This window comes from Ptychodera flava, chromosome 22 (genome assembly GCF_041260155.1).
Source record: "Ptychodera flava strain L36383 chromosome 22, AS_Pfla_20210202, whole genome shotgun sequence".
NCBI lineage: Eukaryota > Metazoa > Hemichordata > Enteropneusta > Ptychoderidae > Ptychodera > Ptychodera flava.
The window spans coordinates 2,959,473-2,981,310 of NC_091949.1; the positions used below are offsets into that span (position 1 = coordinate 2,959,473).

At 37.4% G+C, this 21,838-nt stretch overlaps 1 protein-coding gene across 4 annotated transcripts in view; it reads left to right on the forward strand.

Annotated features, from left to right (window-relative positions):
• LOC139122454 (dynactin subunit 4-like) overlaps positions 1–21,838 on the forward strand; it is a 62,674-nt gene that overhangs the window by 24,352 nt on the left and 16,484 nt on the right. For 3 of the 4 annotated variants that reach the window (XM_070687836.1, XM_070687834.1, XM_070687835.1), the window contains 4 exons: positions 990–1,063; positions 1,671–1,827; positions 4,492–4,589; positions 18,014–18,092. In XM_070687836.1, the coding sequence (XP_070543937.1) occupies positions 990–1,063; positions 1,671–1,827; positions 4,492–4,589; positions 18,014–18,092 (408 nt within the window). The remainder of the gene's footprint in view (positions 1–989; positions 1,064–1,670; positions 1,828–4,491; positions 4,590–18,013; positions 18,093–21,838) is intronic. The other variant, XM_070687837.1, reaches the window with a different exon arrangement.

Sequence of the window (21,838 nt, forward strand, 5' to 3'; positions counted from 1 at the left end):
TTCCACTGTTTTTCATTTAACGTCATCTCTGTGCTTCACACTTCAAAAGTCTGTAAATTTTTGTCTTCATGATTGTGTTTTCACAAATTACACAAAGTCTGAGATACTTACATGATTTACGAAATATTAATACCCAGACATTAATATGTAGGGTGCTGAAGCATACCTAAATACATTGAAGGTGATGAAGTTCAGATTGATAAGCAACAGTATGATCAACTAAAACAAATGTTTTTGTGAATATATTTATCATCAAAGACAAGAAAATGCAGCCTTGGACATACCGACACGGTTACCAGTCAATTCTCATTGTGTCATAAAAGTACGGATTGCATATATCAAGTATGAAGATGATTCTGTGACTCCAAATTCATTCAAAATCCCTAAAAGTTTTGATTTGGTACAAAAGATACACTTCCATGTCCATGATCATTGACGTTTGAAAGCCATCTAAACAACGTTCCCTGGCCATATTTACAAATCCATTTCAAATTCAATATTCCCTCAATAACAGATTGCACTCTATTAGAAATAAAATTGTCAAAGTTTTAAGGTTTTTTATTGAGCAGGACCAAAGAAAAAAACACAGAACTGCCAAAAGGTATAAAGTGTGTGTCCATTAAAAAGTTGCTAGCATCAAGAACTACATACACCAGTATGTACATCACTCATGTAATCCACTGGTTTCATCATATATTTGTAGTTGATAATATTGATAATGACTGTAATTCAAAGACAAGTTCATCTACCAACAGGATTTCAATGTCTGTGTATCAGGCTGTTATGCTGTCGCAGGAAGTAAAAATTAAAAAATGAATTTGTTGCAAGAGACGTACAAACTATATGTATTAGGATAACTACAATTTTGACACAATGAACAAGACAGGACTATGGTGTTAGATAAATACTGAGGAAAATCTAAATGTTTTACACTTATTGTACAATGTTTTCTAATAACAGTAGAATTGTGTTTTTGATTTTTTTCTCAGGAATGTGAGCACAATTTGAGTAAACCCGAATTTAATCCATCATCAATCAAATTCAAGATTCAGTTAGTGGCATTGTAAGTGGCATTATCTTCATCTCATTTCCATTGTTCAATTTGTTCACTGATACAAAAGCAAACTTAGCGTTATGTTGAAGACCATCTAAGTAACTACACCAATGCATTTCTCAAATTGTGTAATTGATGCAATGCATCACATGATTGAACAGAGATTGCAACAAGTGTGACATAAAATAGCTCAGGTCAAATTCCATGTTAATGTAGCCATCATCTTCAAGTCAAAATATCCAATTCTATCCCAAAATACCATGATCCCTCCATTATCACGGACACAACAATATAAAAGTAAGGTATGAGTGGTAGTCTACACATATCAAAAGTTTTACAAATATAATTGTTGAAACTTTCCAGTCAGAAAATTACAAGTCGTAGCCTACCTAATGGCAATTTATGGTCAACAGCATGTGAGAGTGTTGTGGAGTGGACCATATTTGTAACACAGTTGAGGCTTCAAGTATGTAGTTGAACTGCACAGATCAGTTCAGCCGTGGCAAGTAAGTAACAGCCATCACAAAGAACAACAATGTCACTATCATGATTGAATTTCTATGCAGTACCCTACAACACCAGTAACGTCTTGGTCTGTGTTTATTTAATATGACAGGCATCATGTGCCAGAAATCAGGATATTCTCAATTCCTAACCTGTACTTTGAGAAAGAAAGCCAAGTGACACTCATGTTGATTAATCCAGTGGAAGATAACACTCACGTAACATTAGAAGCTGTAGAACCAAGTGAAGACAATGGAGCTACTGCACTGGTATGTTGATATGTGTTTTTAGGGTTTGTTATGTCTGTTCTAGATCAGCCTCTCAGGGAATTTAAGAACAATAGATTGATATCACGTACAATATTTGATCCAGTATCAGTTAAACAAAACCAGAAGGCTTGATAATGTGATTGATTATTCTTTGAAACAACAATAAACTACATGTAGGAAGAATACATTTCTTGAAACATTGTAGAGATGACATATTCATGATCTACACAGGAATACAGAAACCAAGTACACCACACAATTTTATTAGTACATGCATTTACCATTTCTGTTTGAATTTTTGCCTTGACATGAAAAGTGAATGCATTTCAAGAGCTTCTAGCAACAAAACTAATCTGGTGACATATGGTGTTTTTTTGCATTTTAAAAATCTCACCTGTAAATCTGTAATTTAGAGAAAAATGAGCAAACTGTTAGTTAAGAATGTAAGTTGCTGCGATTACCCTTAAATATGATTCTTCACACAACTGCTACAAGAACAAACAAAGAATTATATCATCCGATAAATCGCTCATCCGATAAATTGCTCCTCCATGTCCCTAACTGCAGACATCAAAGCTATGGAGAATGTGCTTTCTCAGGAGCTGCTCCACTCCTCTGGAATAAACTACCATTTGAAATAAGGACACTTCCTACAGTCAACATGCTGAAAAAACATCTGAAAACCCATCTTTTCTCAAGAACATTCTGACATTGCCACAGCTGTCCCACTTCGTCAATTTTTTTTTGATACACAGTTTTATTGATTGACTTTTTAATTGATTGTTTACCTTTTGATTTTTTATGCAACTTTCATTTTATTTTTTTATTTCACCATGTTTTTATTTATTGAGATTTTTTTCCTTTGCTTACGTACCCTTTTAATAGAATTTTTTTTTTGTACAGCACCTTTGAACAATTTTATTGGATACTAGCGCTTTATAAATTTTCTTGATTGATCGATTGATTGATTATATATAATTCCCCCATATTCTTCAGTCATGTGGCTGTATTACGGACTCATAATCCCCCATGTTAAAGCCGTATCTCTTGGAGCTGTAGGCGAGGGGGATACGGCCACTATACAGGGAATCATGAGTCCATGACGCAGCCACATGAGTGAGGAATATGAGGGGATTATGTATTTATCACATGCATAGACCCAGTTTTCCGTAAATATGAACCTTTCCCTGAGGTAGGGAAAGAACGCTAGGGACTATTTGAAAAGAATTCATGCGCTTGTGTTATGCAGTCATGGGTGGGCCACATGAGTATTGGGTTATACTTGGCCCAACATGGAATTCCGAAAAATGTTGCCAGACAAGTGAAAACAAAAACATTGAACACGAAATGAATGCTTCACACAAAAATCCCCTTTAATATAAAAAAGTTTCAAAACTGATATGCATACATCATTCTGCAAGTAACACGATTTGAACTCATTTGGGAGAATTGGATCTTTTAATTTTATCAAAAGCGTTTAGTGCCATATAGCTGAAAGTTGCAATATTACAAAATCAGGTGTATTGCAAAAAAAGAGAAGCTGATGAGCGTACAATTGCACATTAGACCATAGACCCTCGTTTTTCTCAAGATTACACTATCCAATTATCTCAAATTAGTTCCAATCATGTTATGTCTATAAGATATTCTTCTGTGACACACATAATTGCAACCACTAGTACAAGTAATATATAAAGGCATTTTTGAATGCTGGCTATCATTACCTGTGATCAGGATTGCTGTGCAAAGCAACATTTGTTGAAGTTGCAAATTGGCATTCTCTACTGAATTTAATGTGCAGAATCCAAATAGATGACAAAATAGACTCTGCACAGTTACTTTGCCAGCTGAATGCTAGTTTTCTATCCTGCTCCAGCTTAGAATTCAAGGAAAGAATGCATTATCTCAGTTGATACATTTATAACCATGTTGCACGCAATGTAAGACATTCAAACAGTAGTTGATTGAAACAGAAATGGAGATATTATTACCCAAGAGCATTTACTTTTCTAGAAAAGACATTTGCATCACATCTACACCGTATATTGTGTTCCATGAGTGTGCATAATTGTGCATGGTCAATCAGTTAGTCTGCAAGGCAAGACCAATGACAAACCTCTGGCAAAGTCATCGAACAGTATCTTAGAAAATAGCTTCATCAAAAATATACCATCATCAACCATGTAAAATGTGGTAGTACATCGTAGTTAATTTAATCAGCTGTTATGGCATTGCGTTATGCATTATCAGTTCAAAGTTGGTTTCCTGTGCCTGTTTAAAACAGGCAATAACAATTTGGTAATAAACAAGTGCAGCACCTATTTAATAATTTTGTTCACATTAAACATTCAGTTACAAATACAGGTTGATAAAACATTTTTGTGTATGCACACCCAATAGTAAGTTTATCTACATACTAGACTAATCAGAGTTTGAAAGAAAGCTTATACAAATATTGTGAAAAGTTGCTGCTATTGTGGCTTTATGATAGTTTGGTGTGATAGTAAGGTGTACAATGATTGTATCTGTTTTTACCTTCCATAGCTATCCCATTGCACGACAATATAACTGGAGTACTCACTTCTTAAACACAATCTTAAACAGATCCATGCCAATGATGATACAAACAGTAATACTTATTGCAACTACTTCATATTCACATAGGTAAAAGTTCCAGAAAGTGAACTTGTCTTAGCAGCCAAGGATGACACAGCTGATTATGATGATAATGCTGATCTTCAAGACTTCAAAGATGATCCAAGGTATGTGTGACTTTTAATCCATCTTATCTCTAGTTCTCTATGTACAGATCCAGTTGTGACACTAGTGGGGTTTACACTAAATGTTATACTCCAAAGCTGACACTGGATTCAATTAAACCTGTGTCAGTTGGATGTGTGACCAGACAACACCGAACTAACAAAGAACTAAATTAATTCGATGTCGGAGGGCTGGTTCAGGTTTGGTGCTCCATACTAAACAATGGCCTATTTACATGTGTGACCAGAACACAAAACTAAACACCAAACTATATCCTGTCTTTGGGCTTGCGGTCATTACCTCAATGGACGGTGTTTGAGCACGGGTGATCATAGACTTGCTCCAAGTCTGTGGGCATATTATTTTTGTCAAAAAAGATTAAACTTTAAGGACTAAACTTCAGCAGACTGTCGCACTAGGTGGTAGGCTGTTTTGTAGATCCTGGGGTGAACACCATGGCCCACAGTAACTCAGCTGCTGAGAAAAGCCAGGTGACTGGGGCTAGTCTAGGGCAAATGCAGCAACAATTGGTCACAGGACGAAATCAAACTACTCATTGAGATGTGACGTTGTTCAAATGAACACGTCAGTGTAAAAAATGTGCAAATGAGGAAAGAGAAAGGGAAATTCTGCAAATGTGCAGGCGTGAGTGGTTGCATGCCAGTGACTGAAACAGGCTGAGTCATTTCCTGTCATTGTTTAAGAACTGTTACATATGAACAGACCTGCTCAAACCAAGGAACAGACCATTAGATTTTTGGAGGGGGTGATCACAATGAAATTGTGAACCTTTTTTTTAACAATTATAAATTTCTAAACAATTTTTTTCCAAATGAGAAAAGCTGTGCTAATTTTTTTTTTATGAGTAAATTTTCAGATTTATATTTTTTTTAGTTCAATGCTGTCTTAGGATACAATGTACATCTATATCACTAGCGCAAATAAGATTGCATTCTTTGACTACAACATACATATGGCCTAATGATATTGCTGATAGATTTCGCGACATGTTCAGTGTTGTCCTTATATCTTAAAGTAGCCGGCAATTCAAGAAAGTAGCCGGGTGGACTGCGACGGAGCGAAGCTACCGAGGGGCGAGTGAGCGTAGCGAAGGGGGGGGGGAGAGCGGGGAGGGGGGTGTCCCCCCTCTCGCAAGGCGAAAAACGAAATTTTGGAGTGGAAATGGTGTTCTCTGGTGGCATCTGAGGTGACATTTAGCTGAGACTGAAACAGTACTTTTGTTGTGTGTCTTAGACGTGGCTCACATACAACAAAACAAACAAACATGATTTTGTTTTATTTGTATTATTTATGACACACTTATGGTTTTATTTGCATTGAAGATTTAACATTTAATCTTAAATCTCCTGCAGTCTGCTCATTTCATTGCTCATTTCCCAAAATGAGGTTGGAAAATTCAAAATACCGACAGTATTCTAATAAAAACACATTCGCTGTTGTTTAAAAAAACATCGGTAAGATAATTCACTGTCACATGTTCGCATTTACGCAAAAAAAATGCGTATATCGAAAACTCATAACAATGAAAAAATGCGTAGAGAGTCGATCCAATGTGTAATAATATTACGCATTGGATTGAGTCTCGACGCATTTTTTTTAATTATGAGTTATAATACGCAAACAATAATAGTTGCGAAAGCACTCTCCGCGACTTAGTCTCGCATGCCAGACCTCGAACCTGCATGCGGCGCGAGCGGCGAAGCTGTCCCCTAATTTGATCAAAGCAGATATGCAGCATGGCGTCGGAAGGAAACAACTCTATTTTCTTCAAATTTGCTCCACAAGTCCGTGAAAAAATGATTCAGAGAGTCCATCAAAATACACTATCGGGCAACCCAACATGGAGAACATGGAGAGGCGCAGTGAAATTGAACCCAGGGGATCAGCGCCACAGTGAAGCCGTGAGGCGTGACGATGATGCGCCAGTCGCAACGGTCGGCAACACACATGCCTGTGACCGTGGATTCTAGTACGTAAAAATAATCAAGAAAAAAATACCCATTCAAATAAACAGTTGGTTCTAAAAAATTCAGTTCTAGCTCATTGTTTTTAAATCTAGAAAATGCATCGCTATTGCTCTGAGAATAACTTGATTTGTTGAGAAGATCATACTCGTACTGACCGTTGGCAGCCAGCGCGGCGGAGGAAACTAGCTGCGTCATGACTTCGAATAGTCGATCAAAATCACATCTTTTCGGCGCTTTTTTCTCTCACAAATTTAGCGAAATTGAAGTTTTTATACATAAACTAAATGTATTGTTGGAATCAAGTATAGCTTTCGAACGGGCTTTCTTCGGGAAAAAATATTCCATCGGCAAGGTGCCGGTGGCCGACGCCACATTTCATTTTACGCTATCGTTAAAAATGACCTAAGATGACTTCATACTAATCAAACCAATTACACTGCTCGTTACAAAGACAACACCATAGACGCGTCCATCGCCAATCACACTATTTAACAAATAAAAGATCGGACTCAAAAAGCCACAAACGGGTATTTAGAAACTGTTTTATGTTTCTGCAGTTCCATGCGGGGAAAAGGGTCGCGAAACTGCTAATCGTACGTGTGCCGTCTAACAGCTGGCAGTGCAATCCCGAAATTACAGGTCTATAAAAATAATCTACTTACGTTAAAAGTAGCCGGGAAAAAATGCAAAACAGCCGGGTTATTTACCCGGCACCCGGCTTCTAAGGACAACACTGCATGTTGCAGATCATCTTTTGACAAGCTGAGAAGCTGTTTGCAAAAATGTGGTGAAATTTCAATATTTGTGTTTTTAGGACAATTTTTTGCCCTTTTTTGATCAAAACATCTATTTCTCTGTAGGTTTTTTAATGGAAAGCAAAACATGATGTACCACACTGTGCGGCCGATGTCATCGTGTAGTTAGCGTTGAAGCGAGGTAACCTCCATGGCGTAAAGAAGTTAATTGCAAACATCGCGCTCATGAATGACATTGACATCGCTTTCACATTTTGCGAGACCTAGAAAATAGAAGAACACTGTATTCTCATCATATAACCATAATCCTACTGGCCGAGTTCGCCTATTGGCTGACTTTTCCAGCTGGCTGAGCTAGTAACTTGCCGAGCTCGCAACTGGCTGACCTCTCTTGTATTCAAAAATTTGCCCTTGTCCCTAACCGTTAATAGTTTACCAGCGATTCATGGTCGGTCAGGTGTCCAGGAATCAGCCATTTCTTGCAAGAACGTATCTTATGGTGTTATTTAATGAGTTATTCGGCAGAAAGTAGCTAGAAAAGGTAGCTTTTCGTGCGCGATCAAAATCAGGACCGATGTCACCATGTATTCCAATGAGAGTCAGGAGGGCTGTAGTGGGAGGCAGTATAATGCCGGAAACACACAGCATCGTACGCAGGGCTGGTCTCAAAGTCTGTCCGCATGATTTCCGTTTGCACAGTTATTAATAAAAGGCATGTTTCAACATTAAAACTACAGACAGGTAATTGAAAAATTTGCTGTGCGCCTGTGTTTACAACTGGTTTGATGGCTCGGTTACACACTTTAATGCCATTTTGATTTTCGTGCGTCTTCATCGTGCATATGTATGTTTGCGAGTCATTGTTCTCTCTGTAAGGTGCCTTCTGATAGGTCGGCTGTTCTGGCTAGAGCGTGAGATTTGAACGCGACCTTCTTTGGGAGTTTAATAGTCAGATGTAGTGAGAGGTGAGATCAAGAGAATACCGTACAAGTACAGACGTCGCCGTACTCTACATCTTATTTTAATCAGATTGTATCAGCCCATAGGTGGTTTTCTCAGATGTAAAGCACCTTATATAGACAGAGAAATTGAAAGTATAGTGTTGTCAAGAAACAATATGATAGTACTTTGGAATTTCCATAGTGACTGTCACACGCTTCCAACAAATTACATGCAATAAGTATCACTTGAAGATTTGTTTTTATACTTTTACCATCAATATAAATTCCAAACTTTGAAAGTACCCATCAACAAAAACAATTGTTATAACTTAAATTTTTTTAGTCCCCGCGGACGAAGTCCGGCGGGGACTTATAGATTGGGTCCCGTCTGTGCGTCCGTCTGTCGGTCCGTCCGTCCGTCCGTCATCAACAGTTTCTCAGACACTGCTGAACCAATTTCATTCAAACTTGGCACAAAGGCATAGCACTATGACCTACAGATGCACATCGATTTTGTGATACGATCGAATTTGGCCGCGAGGCGGCCATTTTGTTGCGATTTTTCATGTCTTTGGACCATAACTCAGACATCCTTGAACAGATTCTGTTCAAACTTGGCACAAAGGCATAACACTATGACCTACATGTGCATGTCAAATTAGTTTGCGATACAATCCAATTTGGCCACAAGGCGGCCATTTTGTTTGCGATTTTTCATGTCTTTGAACCATAACTCAAACATCCTTGAACCGATTCTGTTCAAATTTGGCACAAAAGCAAAACATTATGCCCTTCATATGAACACAAATTTATTTCGTGAAATGATCCAATATGGCTGACAGGCGGCCATTTTTTTGCGATTTTTTCATGTCTTTGAACCGTAACTCAAACATCCTTGAACCGATTTTGTTCAACTTGGCACAAAGGCATAACACTATGGCCTACAAACGCATGTCAAATTATGTTGCGATACGATCCAATATGGGCGTGAGGCGGCCATTTTGTTTGCGATTTTTCATGTCTTTGGACCATAACTCAGACATCCTTGAACCGATTCTGTTCAAATTTGGCACAAAAGCAAAACATTATGCCCTTCATATGAACACAAATTTATTTCGTGAAATGATCCAATATGGCTGACAGGCGGCCATTTTTTTGCAATTTTTTCATGTCTTTGAACCGTAACTCAAACATCCTTGAACCGATTTTGTTCAACTTGGCACAAAGGCAAAGCACGTACTATGGCATGCATATGCATGTATCAATTAACCTTGTGATAGGATCCAATATGGCTGCAGAACTGCCATTTTGTTGGAATTTTGCATGTCTTTGAAGCGTAATTCAAAGGTCATTACACCCATTTTGTCCAAACTTGGCACAAAGATCAAGCACTATGGCATACATGTCAATTTACTTCGTGACATGTTCCAATATGGCTGCCAGATTGTCATTTTTTTCCAATATCGCTACCCGATGGTCATTTTGGATTTTTTTATGTCTTTGAGGCTTAATCATATGCAAATATTCCTTAACCAATGTTGTTGAGACTTGGTACAAAGATAAAGTACTATGGCATACATATGCATGTCTACTAATTTTGTGCTATGATCCATATGGTCAATAGACAGCCATTTGATTTCATTTTGGTGTGATTTATTAGCTCACATTTGGTTTTATTAGCTCACATTTGGTTTTACCAATTTGAGTTTATCGTATAGGCTGAAGTCGATGGCGTCTGTATGTATGTGTGTATGTATGTATGTATGTATGTATGTAGTACAGTATGTCCGTCAACATCAAAAACACGCAAACCACTGCACGTTTCAGCTTGGTATTTGGTGTGTGGATGCATCCGGGCTATAGATGGGATTTTGTTCAAATGAAGTCTGCATTGCCAAAATTATGCAAATGAGCGTACAAAATGTGAAAATGGTTAAGAATTAATAACTCAAGAACCGCTTTTTTGATTGCTTTGAAATTTGTGTGCAAGTACCTTAGATTAACCTTATACATTTTTATGAATATTGTGAAGATATCCTTAATTTTGTATTTTTGCTGAATTATTTTTGATTTTTCTCATTTTCAGTAAAAATTCTTCTTCTCTGAAACCGCCAGCCCAATCGCTCTCAAATTTCGGTTGTCTCTTTGCAAGGGTGTTACTCTTCTAATTTGTTGAAATTATGACAAAATTTGGAAAATTACTATTTTTGTGCAATTTTGTCATTTTTGGTCAAAAAATCTTAGACAGTGTTTCCTTTTTAAAACCCCTGGACAGACAGCTTTCATATTTCGTACACAGACGTACAGAGATAACAATAGTTAGATATGTGGAAATTGTCCTGAAATATAAAAAAATTGTATTTTTAAGACAATATTGTCATTTTTGGTCAAGAAAACTTTATCTCAACATTACTTGTTTGATAGCTTTGTAATTTGGTATAAAGTCCCTTGTTTGATAGCTTTGTAATTTGGTATAAAGTCCCGAAAGATGTTATTAGATAAATTTTCTGCTCAAAGTGTTGGGAAACCCCAAAATTGTATATTTAGGTACTTTTCTCAGTTTGTGACCTTAAATGACCTATACTAACCCAGGATATGTTGTGAGACAATTTTGAAGGCTGTGAACATAATTTTGTCATATTTGATACCAATTTGTAGGAAAATTTGATCCAGAAAACAAAGCTGAGGTGATTTTTTTCATTTTGGACCAATTTTTGCAACTTTTCTATGTAAGACATACAAAAACTGATGAGAAATTTGGATCCAGGATAATTCCAGATGTTGTGATCACCACCCACAGTGGAAGGCATTTCACTATCTGTAACTAACTTAAGTGCTGTTTACATTAGAATGATAACACTCATGGCATTAATTAAATATCTCCAAGGTTGTAAATGTACTTCCTGTCATTTGGTCTTATGTAATACCAAGGGGTGGAACATTTGATATGCAGGAGGGGTAGGGTTTAGAAGATCAATGATGTAGCATTACTTTTATACCAGATCCCTTGTGCATTTTTGCCCACTCCCACCTTTTCTTTTTATCAAGCCTTCTCTGTTTTTTGTTGTGACATTTGCTTATGTACATGTATTTAGGATCTGCTTCTCCCATTGCTATAGAAGTTGATATGCATGTTCCTAAAGATGACCTCCAGTACCTAAGTTGGAGACCTTATTTGCTTTTGTCATTCTTGTTTTTCCTGGTTTAAATATTTCTCGAATGGACCAATTCAAACCGAATGTGAGCACATAGTGTCCTTGACGGTATTTTTTATGTCTTTGAAACATAAACATAGGTCACTGTCCCTCAATGGACTGATTTTGTTCAAACGTGATACGAAGATAAAGTACTATGGCTGCATTCTTTTGCACATTAATTTGTTTCATTATATAATCTGAAATGGCTGATGGCTGATTACAACAATATACCCGATCCCATACCATTTCGAAAATTCCACCAAACCATGTGAATAGTATGTGCCGTCATGACACTAGAGGCAGTGAGGGCATCGTTACGTGTGATGTAATCAAAAGTTCCTTCAGTGGTCATTACCGTCAGAGATGAGTCATTTATTGAACGTTCCTCAGATTACTTTATTATGCAAGTCACAGGCCTGATGCACCCGTTACATCAATGTCATTCCACAGCGACCTAGACCACAGCTACCTAGACACCAAAGATTATAACAAAATGGATAAGCGGGGACTGTGTCATCAACGATGACTTGTTATAAATGTATTTGACTTGAGTATATACTGTAAGTGTACACATTAGGGGAACGCTCCATTAACTTAGATGTACCCGACTAACCCGAGTTGGTTATCAGAGGATTAATCAGTGTTTGATCTAGGACTCCAAAAATAGGGGCTATTGTGGGCCCACTCCCTTGAAAAAAAGGGGCCATTGGCAAAAAAAGGGGGCCATACTGGGCCCCTTGCAATTTTTAAAGAGGGCCCTTGTTGATCCCAAAGAGTGAATAAAAAAGTGGTCCCCCCGGAATTATTAATCAAATTAAAATTGCAACCAGTTGTTTTTAAAAGGCTTATAATGGACAGATTGGGTTGCCAGGCAACATTTGCAAAGACAGATTCCACTGTGTGCTGAAGGAATTGACAAAAAGGTGCAATAGCTGTAACTATTGATATTTTTTCTGTTGTCATTCAACAACGGCAGTTTTCTATTGAGCTTGAAGTTATTTCACTAGCATTCAGTTTGTCAACTACATTTTAGTTATACACGTTTTAGTTTTAAAGTAAACCTTTATTGCTCACAATCTAATTTAGATTTGATTGTCAACAATAACACTGCTAGAAATATTGCTAGAAACAGAGTGGATATACAGACTTTGTTGACAAACTTGAATTTTTGAGAATTACAAAAAAACCATTTTGATACTCAGAATAAAAACACTGAAAGCAGCCTATTAAAAGTGACAGCTACTGTCCCTTTAATCAAATAATATGAAGTTACTGCAGTGACTGGCAGTTCACCCACAAGAAGGATCTCTACAAAAAGACAGACGTACAGGTGAGTCAACATTTAATAACACACTTTTATTCGGGTTTTTCCAAATTTTGGCCATTTTCTCAACTCAATACTGATGATTATGCATATGTTTTATTGCAGACATGTACCATCAGCTACCATCCATCATGTCCATAGTACAGCCAGTGCCATTGTGACAGCCACTTCACCTGAAAGACGAAAATATGATTTATTTTTTGATTGAGCTGTAAACACTGAAATGCCAAATCTGATTTTAATAAAGATTTTACCCTAACATGTACCATTTCTGAATTAATTTTAAGTAAAGAGTAAAGGAATAAAATAAAAAGAGGGGGTAAATAAATTAAAAAAATAAACTATAAAAATGTTAAATACTAGATTTCGGTATCCAGAGAAATAGTAAACTTAGATTTGAGAGTGTTTCCTTTAGGGTTTTATATTTCTTCAAAATTTCAAGTTTAGAGTAAAAGACTATAATAAAATTTGGGGTTCACAGTAAAAAAGTTGAAAAAAATAAATTATCAAAACTGTAAAATACTAGAGAAAAATTAAACTGAGACAAAAAACACACTCACGCTCTTCTCTATTTGTTTGATGACGGAAATATGAAATATCTAAACTGTTTTTGTACGACTGGAAACCCCACGTGGCTACCATGCTGGTATGCGAGTCACTGCCAAACGAATAAATAAACAAGTGACTTGTCCTCGGAAACTCGCAGCCAGTTTACAAACATAACTATTCTGTGCCACTCGGATATTTTGATCAACCCAAGAAATGTCAGAAATTAGCGTCCACAATGCACCGAATACCAGTCCCGGCCACTCGAACCCCATCGTGTAAAATAGTTATACCGTATAAAAGCATTGCTTACTATTTGATCATAACGTGCTACAGACTTGCATAGTTACATATTGAAGTCAACGGTAAAATTCCAAAATTTTATTCACCTGCGGAGTGCGGTTGTGTTGCGTACCGGCAGTATTGGTCTGCGTGTCAGTTTCTGACTCTTCCATCGTTGTACCTCCTTCATCGTCGGGCGTGGATGAGGGAATAATCCGAAGGTTTCATCAGAAAATCACTCAAGATACACATACAGTCACGGCATAGTAGCGCGACGCATGGCCTTCTGCACACGTCCCGTCAAAGATGTCATGCCAACTTACGTCATTGTCGCAAAATGTCGTGATTGAATATATACCACGTTACGGTATATCCTCGTATTGTCGTATCTAGCATTGGCGTAAAACATAGCGGCCTGGCGGAAACAAATTACCAGGTGCCGGCCTTGAATTATTGCGCCCGAAATGGCGCCATGGTCTGTGAAAATAGCGCCATAGCTGATTTTTTTGCGCAAAATGCGCAACGGCGCACTCTAGATCAAACACTGATTAATCTCTATGTCAACATATGCGAACAGATTATCTTTTAGTGTAAACAAAACATTAGCACTGCCGGAACTACTACCGGTCGCACTCAGGATTTCAGACCATCGTTAAAAGTGCCGTCCAGCACTTGCTGTTACTTTGAGGTCATCATTTAATTCATAAAATTGCATGAAGAGTTTACAAAAACAATGGTACTATAGAATCCCTTTCAATAAAATGCTGTTTAAACAATAACAGCGGTTAATTAACGTAGGCTGATTTTGCACATGAAAAGCTATTTAAGCTGGTTTAAGGTACGTTCACAAAGATCATTGCTGTTTGAACTAAAGTTTTCCTGTCACACAATATCTCTGTATGATCGAAAGGAGACAAACTGAAGAATTTTTGCTTTGTATGAATGTTTTATCCCCATAAAAGAAAGTACGGTTGCGAAAATCAGCACAACAAAACAGGACTTTTACTAAAAAGTACTCTTTCAATTTCAGTTCAGACTCAATGAGTGGCATTGCGGAAAGGTGCATGCAATGCAATGAAAGTCACGAGCAAACTTGGTGTCAACAGATCCAGTCTTTGAATTATCAATGAACACTCACTTATTTTTCTGGTCAAAAACCAAAGGCTACTTGTCCATCGCAACAAGCCTGTCTGTTTGCAGCGTGTTCATTTTTAGCCGGATGCCGGCCAAATTGACCGGCTACTTCCGTATTTTGGCCGGCTACTTTTCAGCAATGTTTCGCTCTCTAGCCTCGATTTTCTGGTTTTGATATTAATATTTTGATATTTTTGTTGTCTTGCAAGCTGGAGGTAACATTTCAGAAGTGCCGATGTGGCTATATGTAGTCTAGCAATTTACACAATGAACTTTTTGCTATCTAGTATCAGCCTGTAATACCGCGATCTGCGAACGTGTACTGTACTGGGAAGTACTGTACTGGGAATCGCTCTCGAGGTCAACCTTGCTTTCCCGAGTACAGCCCGAATTATTCCGACGTTCACATCGGGTGTAGCTTACCATTGGACTGACGTTATGCCCACGAATAGCCGACCGTTTCCGAATAAAGCCTACGTTTGTTTCTCTCAAACGCGAAAGAGGAGAAAGTCGACGCTTGAGAGCTTTGGTTTTCTGCGTAAGAGTAGGGCCTTGTCTGATGGGTTTGGTAGGTTTTTGATCAAATGTAAAGCGACCAAAAGTTACTGAGTCTCATTTTTCATATTTTTGAAAGGCCACGTCAATCCATCCATGGTCAATCATAGTGTCAATATTCAAGTCGATCGACATCGCGTTTTGTGGAGGGGCCTTGGTTAAGCGGAAGGGAAAGTGTACGCTTGAAAACTTAGATTTTGCGTAAGAGTAGGACTTTGTCTTTTGACTTTGGGAGAAACAGTCATATTGAATTTTCTACTCCACCCTGGGAAAGTCACTCAAATCTTTCCATTGTCTTCTGGCTCTGTGTCACAGTCAATTACTCGTGCTACCATCCACCGGCCGGCCTCGTCAACTGCCTCTACCATTTCTCCTTTCTTATATGTAAGAGTGGCCATACTGTTACAAACGGTTTCTGGCTAGCAATTCATTGATTTCGTTCTTTTTATCGGAGATGTCACAGGATACGCGCAGCTCTTGGAGTAAGGACACGTTACGTTGTTTGCATGTGCATGAAAAAGCTGGACACGTGGAAAGAACGTTCCATGCTGTTCTGATCACATTTGCATATATGATCAATGCGCGTTACTGAAGTGAAGCGTCCGAAAATAGGAAACTTGAATGAAAATGAACGAAGAACGATATTTTGTTTCACCATATTTCTAAAACTTAGTTTAGAGCCTAAATTAAAGAAGAAACTAGATTACTTGCATTGAAAAGTGGGTAGTTCACTTTTTCCTGTCAACATAGTTCCTGTGGTATTGAGTGAGTCGTTACAGCCCTGACGTTCCTATCATAGCACCAGCTGGATAAGAGAAACGCAACAATGGAGCATTAACACCTTTGGGGATTAAAAGTCTTCTGTTTGTCACCTGAGTTGACAGGCAGCAACTCGGGTTTCAGGTACCATCCAAGTTAATGGAGCCTTCCCGTTATGACACATACTGATGCAAGTGAGCAATGGTGGCTTTGTATACTTTAATAGCTTTTTCTTGTTATCAAAAGTCAGTGAAGCTATCCTGATGACGTAACGATGCGTCGGTAACATCTCAGCTGGATTATTTTTCAACATGACTGAAAACAGTTGTCATATATTCTGTCCCTAGTCATTGACAATGCTTCCTCAGTCTTATGCAGAAACTATGGTAGATCACATGATGACAATACTGGTACTTACCTTGTCCACCAAGGGTACATATTAAATTGTAAATTATTAGCTCATATTTGGTATGTATATAAATACCAAAGAGAGCTTATATGGTGAGTCGGTGGCGTCTGTATGTCTGTATGTATGTATGTGCGGATGTATTTCCGTCACACGCAAAAGCTCCCAAACCGCCACACCTACAATCTTAGTATTTGGTGTAAAGGTAGACCCACGGTTTTAGATGTGACATTGTTCAAATGAACATGTCAGTGTCAAAAAATTTGCAAATGAGGTAAAATAAAGGAGAAATCCTACAAATGTGCCGGAGTGGTGGTAGTAAATGAAACAGCCTACACATCTGAGTCAGAGTTATGATCTCTAGCCTATTTATATATAGTGTACCTATTATGTGTAGGGGTGGTGACAGTAACTAAAACAGCTTATGAGTCATTTCCTGTCATCGTTCATGAACGGATACATATTAGCAGACCTGCTCAAACTAAGAGGGACTGTGTTGATACATTGTTCTGCTATGCATGTTGCTCCAGTACCTAAAGTTTCAGATCTTATTTTTAAATTGTAAATTCTTCTTGACTTTTGTTAGCAGTACCGCATTATTTGAGGACATATTGTTGACACAGAACTACAGTAAATGCCAGTCATGTATATTGTCAACAATTCTTCATGTCATCTATTACTTGTCAAGAATATAAACCACTGTCTATTTGACGGTTTCATGAGAAAGATAATATTTCAGTGGTGTTTTACAGTGACATTTGACTGGTATTTTCTGACATTTCATATGCCAAGCTATGGATTGTAGAAAATTTTACCTCACTCAAATGAATCTATAAGAAAGACTGTCATATAACTTTATTATTAATGTCAGAAAATGATCTACTATAAAGCTATCCAAAAAATTAAATTCTATCTAATAGTGTTACTGAAATTTGCATATGTTGATGTCTGGGGCAAATTTCTCAATCTGAAGGAAACATCCTCTATGAGTATGTGCAATATACATTCACAGTGATATTTTTCAAAACTTTCAAACAATTTTAACCAAGCATGCTTGGTTGTGCATTCTTATAGCTGATAAAACACCATCTTCAATGTTCAATTCAAAAATAGAATTTTTCTAACAAAACAGTGCCATCAGTAGTCTAGCCCACATTTTTGTGAATCCATGGCCGCAGTATTTTCTCTTTCTTCTTTCTAAAGTTATCGCTGGAATTAGAGAAACATGCCATCTCAAGAAATGCATGGATGCCAATGTCTTGTAGATGAATAACATGAAATGACAAGACAGTTCAAATGGTCAAAGAATAAAGTGTAAAGTATATGTGACTTTCGCTTTTCACTTGAAAAATATATAACTTTTCGCTTGCTGGTGTAATATCAATTAAAACAGGCATTTCAACATTTTTCATCATCAGTTTTGACTTTGCACTTTCACTTTCCCTAAATCCAGGGATTCTACATTGCAATTGGTATGTTAAAAATTGTATTTATCTGAAAAGGCAAATCAGCTGATTACTTACTGTGATTTTATTACAGTGTCATCAATTTCCGAAAGGCCAATAAACTTGGATTTTTTGTGAAGGTCACACCACAGAAAGCTGTTGGCGATGTTATTGTAAGTGTTTATTTTGTATTCGTCCGAGTATAAGCCCCCCTACTGATTTTAGAGGATTTTAGAAAATGCATTACATCCGTGTATAAGCCCCTACCCTAGTGTAACTCAAATACAGAAAGGTTAGGAGAGTATATTTGGTCATTTAACTTGGTAAAATTAATTTAAGATAATAAAGAAACCATTAAAAGATGTTAAAACAATGGGAAACTGGAGTTCCCTTGACAATATCGTAAGGAAAATGACACGTTTTTCCAGTACTATCTTGATTCTTTGACCCTACTCACCCCCGTCGCCTAAATAGAATAGTCTCACTCACGTCCGCCATTGTTTATTTTCATTCACGGCTACGATGTTTTCATGCTTGAAACATGCAGTTTCTTTTGTTTGAAGCAATTATCCTTTCATTTGTGAAGACTTTTCCTGGTGACTATTACAATTTTCACTGCTATGTTGTTGTTTTCACAAGATGTAGACAGTTTGATATTGGAATATTGAGTTGCCTTTCCGTGTGGGCAATGCATGCCTGTTCACATTACTGTTGATCAGCAGCATACATGACGTCTTTGTTTCAAGTTTGGGGTTTTTTTTCGACGCTGAAATTTCACCAAAATGTCACTTCTGTATTCAGAGATTGTACAATCAATTTCTTGGATGTGTAAGTCGATTTTGAAAGAGATAGAAAGATCGAGTGGTGTTGAAAAAAATCGTGCATAAAATTAGCATAAATTAAGCGTCCATGCCAGATAACATGGGGTTGCTCGAGTATAAGCCCCTCCCCTAGTTTTACCGCTGTTTAGTGTTGCCGAACCGGGGGCTTATACTCGGACGAGTATGAATCTAAAGTAACTGCAGGTCTGTATAGGCTTGAAATCGTAGATGAACTTTGTTACTGTACATATATAGCAAGATTAGACTGTCAACAATGATATGGAATCAGTATTTTTAAAATGAAGGAATTTGACTTTATCATTAGACTTCAAGAATAGATTAAAGCTGCAAGCAGCATTGGTGGGGCCCAAGCGGTTAACATGGTTTCAACTTCTTGCACTGATGAATTATGAGCAAAATTTGTGCTTGGAAAGTCTTTTGTATCTTTTTACCTGAAGAAGGATTTTGAACATCATCTCATACTTACTGTAGGTTTCACTTGTAATCATATCTTATATGCAAACTCAAATATGGAAGCCAAACTACTTGACTGGTCGAAATACTTTTTGCAAACTTGGAAGAGATCAGACTTTGGATGACACGAGTAAAATTTCATTTCAGTGTTTTGGTTCTGGGGTAGAAGAATTTTGAAGATTAAATTGGTATTTTTTCAAAATCCAATATGGCGGCCAAATCACATGACCATCAAATGTTCGTTTACAAACTTAAAAGAGATCACTCTACGGATGACATGAGTAAAATTTTAGCTCAATCGGTGTTTTAGTTCTGGAGTAGAAGATTTTTAAAGATTAAATTGGTATTTTTCAAAAATCTAATATGGCAGCCAAATCATGTGACTGATCCAAAAGTCATTTGCAAAATTGATAGAGATCACTCTAAGGATGACATGAGTAAAATTTCAGCTCAATGGGAGTGTTAGTTCTGGAGAAGAAGATTTTTAAAGATTAAATTGGTATTTTTTGAAAATCCAATATGGCGGCCAAACCACGTGACCAGTCAAAATGCCTTTCCCAAACATGAAAGAACTTACACTTAGGATGACACGAGTATTGTCTTGAAAATTTCACTTCCATGAGTGTTTGCTTCTGGAGAAGAAGATTTTTAGCTCATATTTGGTTTTATATATAAATACCAAAAAGAGCTTATATGATGAGTCGGTGGCGTCTGTATGTCTGTATATTTGTGGGTATGTATGTGCGGATGTATGTCCGTCACACACAAAGGCTCCCATACCGCCAAAGCTACTGTATCAGTATTTGGTGTACAGGTAGATGTAGGGGTTGAGATGTGAATTTGTTCAAATGAACACGTCAGTGTCAAAAATGTGCAAATGAGGTTAGAAAAAGGGAAATCCTGCAAATGTGCAGGAGTGGTGGCAGTGAACTGAATCAGCCCACACAACTGAATAAGAGGATTTTGACCTTAAACCTATTTGTATGCAGGGTACCTATTATGTTTGGGAGTGGTAGCAGTAACTGAAACAGCTAATTGGTCATTTCCTGTCATTGTTTATGAACTGTGACATATTAACAGATCTGCTGAAACCATGGATGTCTATTTTTGTACATCCATGGTTGAAAGATTTTCTGCTATGCATGTTGCTAAAGTTGACCTTCAGTACCTAAAGTTTCAGACCTTATTTACTTTTGTCATTCTTAATTTTCTGGTTTAAATATTTCTTGTTGTTTTTCTGGTTGTACTGTGCAGAAATTGTCATAATTACGTATAATTTTCCTGCACTGAACAGATAGAAATAACATTATTGTTTATCTTTGGTATGTACCAATTCTGATCAAATTTGAGCGACACCGTATAATTGTGGTATTTTTACAGATAAGTGCCTTGGTTGTATAGAAGAAGATTTTTAAAGATGAAATGAGTATTTAAAAAAATCCAATATGGCGGCCAAGGTCACGTGACGGCATGCGATTTTATTTGCAAATTCTAAAGACCTCAGGTCATGCTTGCTATACAAAAAATTTCAAATCGACTAGACACCTAGGTCTTCTGGAGAAGTCATCTTTGGGTTTTTAGAAAATCCAATATGGCCACCAGGTCACATGATCAATCAAAATTTCAAGGGTCAGGTGCACGAGTACTAATTGACACCTATTAGCCCTGCAAGTTTGAGAAGTTTTCGTTCAGCCAGTTAAGAGATCAAGGTGAGCAAAGAAACAGCAGAACAAGAAGAAGAAGAAGAGGAAACAGTAGAACTTGAGCAATAACAACAGGGTCCCAGCCGGTGGGCTTGGGCCCCTAAATAAGAGGAAGTAGTAGAACTTGAGCAATAACAATAGGGTCCCAGCCGGTGGGCTTGGGCCCCTAAAAATTACATTAGCCTTCAGCAGTTTTTTTAGATACTGAAGTAACCTTTTAATAGATGTCATCAGATGCAAACACAGAACTCAAGTTGACAACTCAAGTGGACAAGCTGTTCTTGTATCGTCAAACCATTGTTACGTTGACACCCTCTTGTAGTGTTGACACATGGCAATAACATATCCATTGATCGCCAGTGTCAGTCCTTCAAGTTCATCGTAAAGGCCAATTAGGGCAGAAGTGCAGACAAGAAGGATATGATTTGATTTTGATTGACAGGGAAAAAAATAGAAGACTTTTAATGATGACAGATGTATCTGGCGTGTGTAGCCTGCCAAGGATTGTAAGCTTGTCATATTTCAAGGTGTATTGTAGGAAATGAAATTTTTCTATCTATAATAGAATTGCCTGAGCATTTGAAGGGTAAAGGCTACTGATAGCTTTTCTGTACATGCAAAGTTTTAAGGGATAATTTTCCGTTCCAGCAATACAGCCATGTCATAAATATTGAGTCTTTGCTCTGTGTTTATGTTCTATTTCTACTGAAAACTGATTATCTCTAAGGGTGACCCTTTTATTTTTTTTGTTTCTCATCTCCAGAGGAATACTCGGGCAGGGCAGGCAGTCAAAATAAAAAAAAAAACTAGTACCAAAAAAACTGTATTTGTTTCAGTTTAATGTTCTGACCATTCAGTCTCTACAATTTTTAAGTACAATAAAACGTGTATTTGTTTCAGTTCCATGTTCTGTCCATTCAC